Source organism: Eulemur rufifrons, chromosome 24 (genome assembly GCF_041146395.1).
Source record: "Eulemur rufifrons isolate Redbay chromosome 24, OSU_ERuf_1, whole genome shotgun sequence".
NCBI classification, from domain to species: Eukaryota; Metazoa; Chordata; class Mammalia; order Primates; family Lemuridae; genus Eulemur; species Eulemur rufifrons.
The window spans coordinates 13,983,018-13,994,912 of record NC_091006.1 but is presented as its reverse complement, the minus strand read 5'-3'; the positions used below and the strand labels follow the sequence as shown (position 1 = coordinate 13,994,912).

Here is an 11,895-nt window from a genome sequence, read left to right as displayed (position 1 = left end):
TCACCCCCTGGGGACTTCACCTCGGGGACAGGATGACTGAGAAACCCCTCTTCACCAAACGCCCTGGCCAGGACAGAGGGCAAAGACTGGAAAAACTTTTCTTGGAAATCTCTGCCAATGAAGACGTAGAGGAAGGGGTTGAGGGAGCTGTTGAAGCAGCCCAAGGAGAAGGTGGCCCAGAGGAGGAGCAGCATCCTGGGGAAGTGGGGCTCCATCGGATCCATCAGCCGCCCCATTTGGACCAAAAGCATCATGTTAAACGGGAACCAGAAGGCGAAGAAGGCGCTCACCAGCACCAGCAGCAGCCTCCTGGGCCGGCGGGCGTGCACCCAGCCCTCCCGCCGCAGCTTGGCGCGGATGAGGTAGGCGCAGGCGCCGATGATCACCAGCGGCACCAGGAAGCCCAGCAGGAAGTAAGGGACGATCACCGCCACCTGTCGCCCCCAAAGCCCTGCACTCCGATTCTGGGCGCTCTCGCTCCCTAAGGTGAACTCGAAGTAGCAGTGCTCACATCCTTTCCAGGTCCTCGTGGTGCGGAATATCAGGTGCGGCGCGCACATGGCGGCAGCCAGGAGCCACACCCCGCAGGCCAGCCGGACGGCCCGCGGCGCCGTGCGGTGGTTCCGGGCCCACACCGGGTAGAGGACGGAGACGCAACGGTCCACAGAGATGAGGACCAGCAGCCAGATGCTGGTGAGGAAGGTAAGCACCAGAAAGGCCATGTAGCATTTGCAGGCCAGCGCGTTCTTCAGGAGCCACTTGCCGGAGGCCACGTGGTTTATGGCGACTGGCAGGGACAGCGAGAGACTGAAATCGGCGAGGGCCAGGTTGAAGAACCAGACGGTGGGGACGGTGCGGGCCATGCGGAAGAGAGTCATCCAAAGCACCAGCCCGTTGCCCAGCACGCCCACGACAAAGCACACAGCCAGGGCGGCTACCGTCAGCTGGCGGATGCACCCCACGTTCTCGGGCTGGCATTCGGCGGCACTCATCTTTCTAGAACAGGAACGACCCCAGGTCAGAGTCCTGCGCGGCATTTCTCATTAAATAACCCCTACCGAGTACTCACTAGGACACGAGGATACTGTTCTAGGTCCCGCAGACAAGCCATGTCCCAAAACAAGCCCTCTTGGAACTTACATCCTGACCTGGGCGCCAGATGTGACACATATAATAAATCCATGATATACCACTTCAGAAGATTGCAAGTGTTACGGAAAATAAAATAAAAAGGAAAGGTGTCTGACTTTTGGTAGTCTCACACACATACACAAAATTACAAAATCTGGATAAAATATTAAAAAATCTACCCATTATTGGTTGGAAAAATAGTCAATCTAGAAAAAATTGACAGGAAAAAAAATCTATCAATCCAGAATTTTTATGACCTGTGAATATAGCCTTCAAAAATGAGAGTGAAATAAGGACATTTTCAGATAAACCAAATCTGAGATAACTTATGCCCCCACAGACCGCAAGAAATGCTAAAGGGAGTTCTTCAGGCCGAAAGGAAATGGTACCAAATAGTAACACATACCTACAGGAAGGAATGCAGATCGTGAAATGTTTTCTTTTAAAAAATCAAAGTAAGGAGAATTGGGAATGTGAGGGTTGAGACAGAAAGGGGCCGCTTGTAGTATGAAATGGGGTGATCAGGGAAGACCTCGTTAAAAATGTGACATTTGAGCAAAGATTTGGAGGAGGTGAGGAAGTGAGGTGTGTGCATACTGGAGGAAGAGCATTGCAGGCAGAAGTAGCAGCTTGTGCAAAGGTCCTGAGGTAGGATCATGCCTAAAATGTGCAGGAAACAGTGAGGAGGCCGGTGTGGCTGGAGCTGAGTGAGCATCGGGGATCGGGGTGGGAGGTGAGGGTGGAGAGGGAAGAGGGGCAGATTGTTCAGGACCTTGTGGGTCGCGGTAAGAACTCTCCCAGCTTCTACCCTGAGTGAAATGGGAGCCACAGGAGACCCTTGAGCAGAGAAGGGACAGTATCTCACTTAAGCTTTAACAGACACCGTGGCTTCAAGGCTGAGACTAGACTGAGGTGGGTGTGAGGGAAGCGGCTGCAGCAGTAATCCAGGTGGCAGTGATGGGGGCTGGGGCCTGGGTGATGTCAGAGGAGGGGACAAGAAACAGATTCTGGGTTCAAGGTGGAGCTGACCAGATTTGTTGCTGGGCTGGGTGTGCAAGGTGAGAGGGAGAGCAGAGTGGGGGTGGGGGGAACTGCAAGACTTAGGAACAGCAGGAAATTGGAGTTGCTGTCAACTGCGATGGCAGTTGGGTATTGGCTGCCAGATTACAGGAGAGAGTTTCCGGCTGGACACGGATGTGTGCGAGTCATCAGAATTCAGATGCTCCTTACTGCCTTTGGGCCTGGGAATGATCGCCGAGGGTGAGTGTAGACACAGGAGACGTCTGGGGTTGGAGAAAGGCTTGAGCTTAGACAGCAGACAAGCACAGGTTGCAATTCTAGTTGAGACACTGGATGACTGTGTGATCTTGGGCAAGGAGCTTTCCCTCTCTGAGCCTCAGTGCCCTCACCCGAGACAGTTGTATAGAATCCTTGAACATCCCTCTCCTCTCCTCCCCAACCCCCACATCCAATTAATCACAAAACCCTGTTGATTTTGCCTCCAGAAAGTCTCTTGCCTCTGTCCTCTGTCCACATCATCCTGCCCCCACACTCACAGCCCCATCATCCAAGCATTCAGCATCCCAGATTTTTTTTAAGAGACAGGGTCTTGCTCTGTCGCCCAGGCTGGAGTGCAGTGCTGCAATCATAGCTCACTGCAGCCTTGAGCTCCTGGGCTCAAGCGATCCTCCTGCCTCAGCCTCCTCAATAGTTGAGACTACAGGCACGCGCCACCACGCCTAGCCATCCCGGCTGTACTCTTGTCCCCTGCAAGCCCTTCACCTCCCCACAGCCAGAATGATCCCTCAAAAGTTCAGATTGGAAAACTATTTTGTGGCTCCTCATTGCTCGTGGGATAAACACACGTCTCCTTGACACAGCTGGAAAGGGGTGCTCATGGAGCAGGGGTCGGGGGGGGCCCTGCCAGCCTCTCCAGACCCCTCTGGCGCCTGATTCTCCTTTGCTCACCACATCCCAGCTCCTCTGTCCTTGTCTCTGTCGCTGAGACTCACCTTGTTCCCTCTCACCCCGGGGCCTTCGTACGCGCTGCTCCTCTGCCTGGAACACCCCTTTCCCCCTCTGCTCTTTTCTTTTAAAACTCATTCTCGAGATCTCAGTGCAGATTTTGCTTTCTCCCCACAGCTTCCCCTGACTGCCTTGCCTACAGCGGACCCTGCTATAGCAGCGTCTCTCCTACGCAAGGATTGCTGCGGGCAGCACTTAGAACGTGTTTGTTAGAGTATTTGATTCCCATCCATCTGCCCCTAGTACACAGTTGGCACTCACTAAATACTTCACAGGTGATTGATTAAGGAGGATAATCTCTCCTTTGTCACCTGGAGGATGGATTCAGCCATTTAGTCTAAAAATATGCATTGAGCTCCTACTGTACGCCAGTCACTATCCTAAGCGCTGGGGATACCCCAGTGACAAGGACAGCCAAATGCCTCTGCCCTGTTGCGGCTGACGCACATGGTATGAGAAAGTTCTTCACCCGAAGGAGGTGGCCCAGAACTTTTAGCCTCTCCATCCACCTCCTTTGTATAGCGTGGCCACACCTCAACTCTCCTTGTTCCTAAATCCACCCTCCGACCTCCCTGAGACGCCTCCCAGCAAATCCCAGTCCCCTGTCACCATGTGCTGTGTCCAAGGGCAAGGTTCAGACGAGGGGGCTCTGACTCCGTTGTCTGTTCCCAGTAGCTGCCAGCCAGGTTGGGGTGGGGAGCAAACGGCAGGAAGGTGGCCTGTGAGTTTAGGAGCAGATAAGGGTCCAGGAAAGTCTTGAGCAAGAGTCATGGTGGCCCCAGAGATCACTATCAGAGACCTTCAAGTGTCATCAGATGTGGGTCCTGATAGGCTGTGGGGGCTGGGAGCTTGGGGACCAAAGAGAAAGGGGTTCCAGAGAGATTGTTTTTCGAGCCCATTCCAATTTTCCTTCCTTCCTGGTTCAGTGAAATGCGTTAAGGTATGCAAAACACTTAAAACGGTGCCTGCACACTGTAGGTGCTCAAACATAGTCAGCTCTCATTATTCATATTACCCCGGTCATGCATTGCTTAACAGTGGGGATACAGTCTGAGCAATGTGTCGTTAGGTGATGTCATCATCGTGTGAACATCACGGAGCGCACTCACACAAACCTAGACGGTACACCCTGCTGCACGCCCAGGCTGCAAACCTGCACGGCACTGAGTGCCGCAGGCAACCGCAGCACGACAGCAAGCAGTTGTCTATCTAAACATAGAAAAGGTGCAGTAAAAATACGATATAGGGCTGGGCGTGGTGGCTCATGCCTTAATCCCAGCTACTTGGGAAGCTGAGGTGGGGGGATTGCTTTAGGCCAGGAGTTCTTGACCAGCCTGGGCAACATAGCAAGACCTCGCGGCTTAAAAATAAAAATGAAAATAATATGGTATAATATAAAAAATGATACACTTGTATAGGACACTTACGGTGAATGGAGCTTCTAAGACTGGAAGTTGCTCTGGGTGAGTCCGTGAGTGGTGAGTGAACGTGAAGGCCTAGGACATCGCTGTACACTACTGTGGACTTTATAAACATCATACCGTAGGCTACACTAAATTGACCTAAAAGTTTTTTCTTTCTTCAGTAATAATTTTTTTTTTTTTTTGAGACAGAGTCTCACTCTGTTGCCCGGGCTAGAGTGCCGTGGCGTCAGCCTAGCTCACAGCAACCTCAAACTCCTGGGCTCAAGCGATCCTCCTGCCTCAGCCTCCTGAGTACCTGGGACTATAGGCATGTGCCACCATGCCTGGCTAACTTTTTCTATATATTATTAGTTGCCCGGTTAATTTCTTTCTATTTTTTAGCAGAGACGGGGTCCCGCTCTACTGGTCTTGAACTCCTGCTCAGACTGGTCTTGAACTCCTGACCTCAAGCGATCCTCCTGCCTCAGCCTCCCAGAGTGCTAGGATTACAGGCATGAGCCACCTCTCCCGGCCCTACAGTTAACATTTTTTAATAAGTAGAAGGAATACACTCTCAAATAATGATAGAATGTATAGTATAGTAAATACATCAACCAGTAACATAGCCATTTATTGTCATTATCGAGTGTACATACTGTACATGATTGTATATGCTATACTTTTATTTATTTATTTTTTTCTGAGACAGAATCTCACTCTGCTGCCTGGACTACAGTACCATGGCATCAGCCTAGCTCACAGCAACCTCAAACTCCTGGGCTGAAGCAATCCTTCTGCCTCAGCCTCCCGAGTAGCTGGGACTACAAGCATGCACCACCATGCCCAGCTAGTTTTTTCTATATATTTTTTAGTTGTCTAGCTAATTTTCTTTGTTTTTTTAGTAGAGATGGGGTCTCACTCTTGCTTGGGCTGGCCTCGAACTCCTGAGCTCAAACAATCCACCCGCCTCGGCCTCCCAGAGTGCTAGGATTACAGGCATGAGCCACCGCGCCCGGCCCTGTATATGCTATGCTTTTAAACAGCTGACAGTACCGTAGGTTTGTTTACACCAGCATCTCCACAAACACATGAGTAACGGATTGCAATGTCACCAGGCAATGGGACTCTTTCAGCTCCATCATAATCTTATGGGACCACCGTCATACACGTGGTGCGTTGCTGATCTAATCGTCCTGTAGGACATGACCGTGTTTCCTCCGGGAGAATGAGTCCACTGCTCCGTTTCATTGACTCTGAGACACACCATGTTTATAGTTGTCACAAAGGAAGTGCACAGATAGTAGTAACATTCACCGGGTGTCGGGCAGGTGGGAGGGGGTAGCAGGGGATGGGTATATTCACACCTAATGGGTGCGGTGCGTCTGGGGATGGACACACTTGAAGCTCTGACTTGGGTGGGGCAAAGGCAATACATGTAACCGAAACATTTGTACCCCCCTAATATGCCGAAATAAAAAAATATAAAATTTTAAAAAGGGAAGAAACAACACAGCTTATAAAACACAACCCAATGCTCTCTTATCACTTAGAATTTTATATTTATTGAAAAAGCTCTTAGAGATACATTTATCGCATGCCCCCAAAAGAAAATGCAAGTAAAATAAAGTATTCCCACAATTGTTTCATCATCGAAGTGCTTTTCTTTGTTTTTTGAAAAAGCTGTATTATGGAAAGAGAATATAATGGCCCTCCCTGCAGCATCACTTGACTTCAACAATCTTGTTTCACCTGTGTCTTCGTTTCTCCCTACAAGCAGCCTATTTTGAAGCAAATTTCAAACACGGTATCATATGGTTTCAACTGTAAATATGTCAATATCTATTTCCAAAAGAAAGGACTCCTTTTAAAAAGGTAATTTCATTACCATACCTAAAAAATGACAATAATTCCTTAGCATGAAAAAGTCCGCTCAATATTTATACTTCCAATTTATATTTCCAATCATCTCATAGCTATTGAAAGGTTTCTTGGGGGGGGTTAGGGCTCATCTCCTATGGATCACTTTTGACTCAGAATCATGCATGTCTCCGTATTTCTATGCAATACCATCCTTTGTGCCATCTAGATCAGGGGTTGGCAAACATTTTCTGTAAAGTGACAGAGAGTAGATATTTGGGGCTTTGGGGGGCCACATGGTCTGTGTCTCAGGTCTGCTGCTGTGATGTGACAGCAGATACGTGGAAAACTGGCAAAGGAGTGGGCGTGGCCACTGCAATAAAAGGTGTGGGACCCTTGACCCAGGGGAAGGCTGGGCCGGCAGCTCGGGCTTATAATCCCAGCACTCTGGGAGGCCGAGCCAGGGCTGGGGACAGACTTGGAGGACTAGGAGGCCAGCATACACCGCACCTCTGGGCTCAAACAGAATTTATCTCGGGTTCACCAAGGGTTCGTGAGCAGGTGACATTCCCTTCATCTGGCCCAAATCTCTCTACTGGACAGCCCTGAGTCCTAGACCAAGGACCAATTTTAAAAACAGATGAACAAAGAAACAAAACCAGAAGTCAGAACAACAAACACAGCCAAGGGCCAATGCGTAAGTAAAATTAAACGTTAACTCTCTGCTGGGGGCAGAAGCACAGTGCCCCAAAGGCTGGCAAGAGAGGGGCCATAGCTGTTCTGCACAGGACGGAGCTCAAGGTGGTGAGTGGGTATCTGTGGTCCTCTGTGCTACGGTGGGGATGTACATTTGGTCTTCGTTCCCAGTTCCTAACTGCTGTGGTCTGAAATCTGTGTCCCCTGCACCACCCACCCAAACTTCATATGCTGCACTTTATGCCCAGGGGTAGTGCTAAGAGGTGGGGCGTTTGGGAGGCTCTGCTCTCACGCAAGGAATCAGTGCCCTTATCAAAGTTCAGCCCCTCTGCCATGCGAGGACATATAGAAGGTGCCATCTGTGAGGAACGAGCCTCACCAGACTCCAAAATCTGCTGACACCTTGATCTCGGACTTTACAGCCTCCAGAACTGTGAGCAGTAAATGTCAGTTTTTCATAAGCCACCCGGTCTCTGATACTCTATTAGAGCAGCCCGAGTGGACTGAGATGCACGCCTACATGATGAAACCTCCATGAAAACCCCTAAGCGGTGGAGTTCGGGAGCACCCAGGCTGGTGAACACCCTGAGGTGCTGGGCGGGTAGCACCCCGCCTGGCAGCTCCCCGCCCTTCCCCCACACCTGCCCTGCACATCTCTTCCTTTGGCCGTTCCTGAGTTGTAGCCTCCATGATACACCAGTAATAGTAAGTAAAGTGCTTCCCTGAGTTCAGTGAGTTGTTCTAGTGAATTACTGAACTTCAAGGGGGGATCACGAATTTGTAGGTGGGTGGGCAGAATGTGGGTGGCCTAAGCACCCCATTGTAGCGCTGGCATCTGAAGTGGGGGCAGTGTTGTGGGATGGATCCTTAACCTGTAGTATGTGACACGAAGTCTGGAGCGTTAGTGTGGGAACTGCACTGAATAGTCAGGCATCCAGCCGGTGCTGGGGAACTGGGGAGCTGGGGACAGAACCTCTCAGGATCTCTTTAGGGCAGAGGCCCACGTAGGACAGACACAGCTGTGCTTCCTTCAGAGCAGGGGCGCAGGGAATGTCCACTGAGGGGACAAAGCAAGTGATGTCCAGAGGGCTGAAGAAACCGCTCCAGTGACGAGGCGGTGAGCACCAGGGCTGCGACCCTCATTATTTCTCTCCTCCCAACCAGCGTCCCCACAAGGAGCCCAGGCCAAAGGTCGGCCCCACCCAAATGGTGGAGTAAATGGAGCAGAATGACAGGGCACCTCCCATCTTTGGGGTGAGTAGCAGATAAGCAGAAATATGTTCTGTGTCTGGGCATTTTATGGTCACAGCTGGCTGGGGCCTGCTGAGGGGGCAGGGCCAGGGAGTGGAGTGAGGCCAAGGGAGAGGCGGTCCGCGGCGCCCCTACAAGTCCTGTGGCTTTGCTGGCTCCTCCCAGCAGCCCCTGCGGTTGGGATGGTGAGATCCTTGTGCAGAACCTGACTGAGGCAGGAGGAAAGGGACCTGCAGAGGTTACACAGATGCAAGAGGCAGAAGTGACCCAAGCTCCGTCTGATTCCAGATCTTTCTCTGTTCCCCATATTTGCTGAGGAGAAGCTCCGAGCCCAAGAGGCTCCCACTTTGTATCCCGGATTGGGGGAGGGAGGAAGGAGGAAGGTGGATTTTTTTCTTGATGGCTACAGAGTCTCTCTCTCTCTCTCTCTCTTTCCTTCCTTCCTTCCTTTCTTCTTCCCTCGCTCCCTCCCTTCCTTCCTTCCATTTATTTTTTAGAGACCGCATCTTGCTCTGTCACCCAGGCTGGAGTGCAGTGGCGTCATCATGGCTCACTGCAGCCTGGAATTCCTGGGCTCAAGCGACATCCTCCTGCCGCAGCAGCTTCCCGAGTAGCTGGGACTACAGGGGCTTAATGGGTACAGAGTTTCTGTTTGGGGAGACGAAAAAGTTTAAAAATAGATAGTGGGGATGGTTACACAACATTATGAATGTAATTAATGCCGCTGAATTATACATTTTAAAATGGTTTCATGGAAATTTTGTGTCACATATACATTAACATAATTTTTTTAAATGAATAATGTAATATACCAAAACCATTGAATTTTACATTTTAAATGGGCAATTTGTATGGTATGTAAATGATATCTTAACAAAGCTGTTTCTTTTTTAAAACTCAGTACCTTACTCACACGTGGCCTGTGGCTATCATCGGACAGCCCAGGGATGGACTGTTTATCTTAGTGCTCAGGGTCCCAGCCCTGCCGCCTGCTAGCTGGGTGACCATGGGTAAGTCACTTAACCTCTCTGAGCTCCTTTTCCTCCTCTGTAACACGGAGATAATAATAGCACCCACCTAGGCATGTTGTCACGAGGTTTAAATGACATCATCCATGTGAAATTCTTAGCAGAGTATCTGGAAAACAGGAAGCACTATCTGTGAGTCATCATGATTATTGGCCCATTGAGAAAATACCACCAAAGGATAAAACCCTAAAAGTGGAGTTGGTAGGTCAAATGTGCATGTAAAAACTGCTGGCTGGGCACGGTGGCTCACGCCTGTAATCCTAGCACTTTGGGAGGCCGAGTTGGGAGAATCATTTGAAGCCAGGAGTTTGATACCAGCCTGGGCAACATAGCAAGACCCCATCTCTACAAAAAGATAAGAAAAATTAGCCGAGCCTGATGGTGCGTGCCTGCAGTCACAGCTACTAGGGAGGCTGAGGTGGGAGGATCGCTTGAGCCCAGGAGTTTGAGGTTGCCGTGAGCTATGATGATGCCACTGCAGTCCAGCCTCGGTGACAGAGTGAGACCCTGTCTCTTAAAAAAAACAATGCTGTAAATTTATGCTGAAACACCCCCAGGAAGGCAGGGGCAGATGCCAGTGGCCAGCAGTGAGTGAGAGAGCCCATCCCCACACGGCATCCTGGGCACCAGGCTCTCCGTCGGACTCATCTGTACAGAGGGGACAGTTCATTGCTGTTGTCACTCGCATTATCTAGTTATGGGAGAGGGTGGCACTTCTAGATGCTCCGAGCCCCAGGGGAGGAGAATGTGAGGAGGATGTGGTCAGAGAGAATCTAGAAACGGTGTGTGTATAGGAACACGCACAGGTGGAGGGGGGCACAGCCTGATTCCCCGTGTGGCTGGTACATAAATGAATGAGTGGGGGAAAAAATGCAGAGGTGAAATCCTCAAAAGGAACATGTAAAACTGTTAACAATTCTCATTATCTGAGGGAAGAAAGAGGATGGAAGGGAACTTTTTGAGTACCGATTGCAGTTTGGTTAGCATTTTTTCACCCGCTTGGCATTGCTAGTTTTATTCACAAAGAAAGAAAGAAAAAAAAATTGGGGTCAACATTAAAAACCACAGAACGACCAGGAGATAAAAATTGCTTATTCACCATGTCCATTCTTTTAGCTTTCCTATATTTTAAGCACTTGAACTGTAACAGGGCTTGAGGGTATTTGGGGCGATGAAACTGCTCTGTGTCCTGGCCGGGTGGTGGTCACACGATGTATCCATTTGCCAAAACCTCAGAACCGCACCGAAAAAGGGTGAATTGTGCTGTATTCAAATTAGTGTTAATTTTAAAAATGCTTAAGCGAATTTTTTTTCTCTTATTAAGAATACGGATTTGACAACCTTAAACTCAAAAGCTCTGTGTATAAAACACAGCTCGCACTAAAATTATAAGTCGAGAAATAGACTTGGAAAAAACCTCATATCCCCTGTGACAAAAATAGTGTCAATAATCTTATCATGTAAATCACACCGAAAAGGGAACAAAGAGTTGGATTCCAGGAGGCAAGTGGGCAAAACACATGAAGAGACAGTTCACAAAAGAGGAAACAGAGTAAATAGCCAACCATTCCAGAACGATATTCTATCACACAAAAAAAATCAAAATCCAATCCAATAAATCAACAACCAGCAAAAAAAATTAGCAAGCCCTGGAGCTGGTGGACAGGGCTGGGGCAGAATCTCTCTTGCTGTGTTGTAGGATTCTTAGATCCTTCTGGGTGACAAAGACAAGGTCTTTCCTTTCTTATTCCTTTATTTATTTATTTATTTATTTATTTTGAGACAGTGTCTTGCTTTGTTGCCTGGGCTGGAGTGCAGTGGCCTCATCACAGCTCACTGCAGCCTCCACTGCAACCTTCAACTCTTGGGCTCAAGCGATCCTCCTGCCTCAGCCTCTACAGTAGCTGGGATTACAGGCATGCACCACCACACGTGACTAATTTTTTTTTTTTTTTTTTTTTTTTGGGTGGAGATGGGGTCTCGCTATTGCCCAGGCTGGTCTCCTGGTCTCCTGGGTTCAAGTGATCCTCCCGCCCCAGCCTCCCAAGTGTTAGGGTTACAGGCATGAGCCACCTCACTTGGCAAGATCATTTCTTTTGGGGGGACAACCTGTGGGAATCCAGACCAAAGAAATAAACCTAAACATGGGGGGCGGGGGGAAAGCGTTATCGCCAAAGGTGTTATTTGTAGCACTGTTTATTGTAAAAGTTGTCACATTCAAAAGAGTCACTAATATTTAAAAAAAAAAAAAACCCTGATAAATAGAGCTGCAAAAACCCTGACAAGTAGAGCCATGAAGAAAGGGTCCTCAGGCTTGGGTAGCTGATAACAAAAATGATCATAAAAGACTCTACGAAAACCACAACCTTGCACAAAGGCTATTGCAACCACATACGAAAAGTACTTCTACAAGGACATCTGCCCAACAACTGTTTGTCCAGCCTCAGGCTGTATCACTTTTATTATTGATCTTGGTAGCCAAAGATAATGATTGCAAGGCAATT

General features: G+C 49.2%; 1 protein-coding gene across 1 annotated transcript; it reads right to left on the bottom strand.

The window, feature by feature from the left end:
- GPR32 (G protein-coupled receptor 32) lies at nucleotides 1-1,037 on the bottom strand. Its single transcript, XM_069456920.1, is given in 2 exon segments — nucleotides 1-36; nucleotides 39-1,037. Coding segments are annotated over 2 exon segments (1,035 nt in total).
- Nucleotides 1,038-11,895: the final 10,858 nt, after the last annotated feature.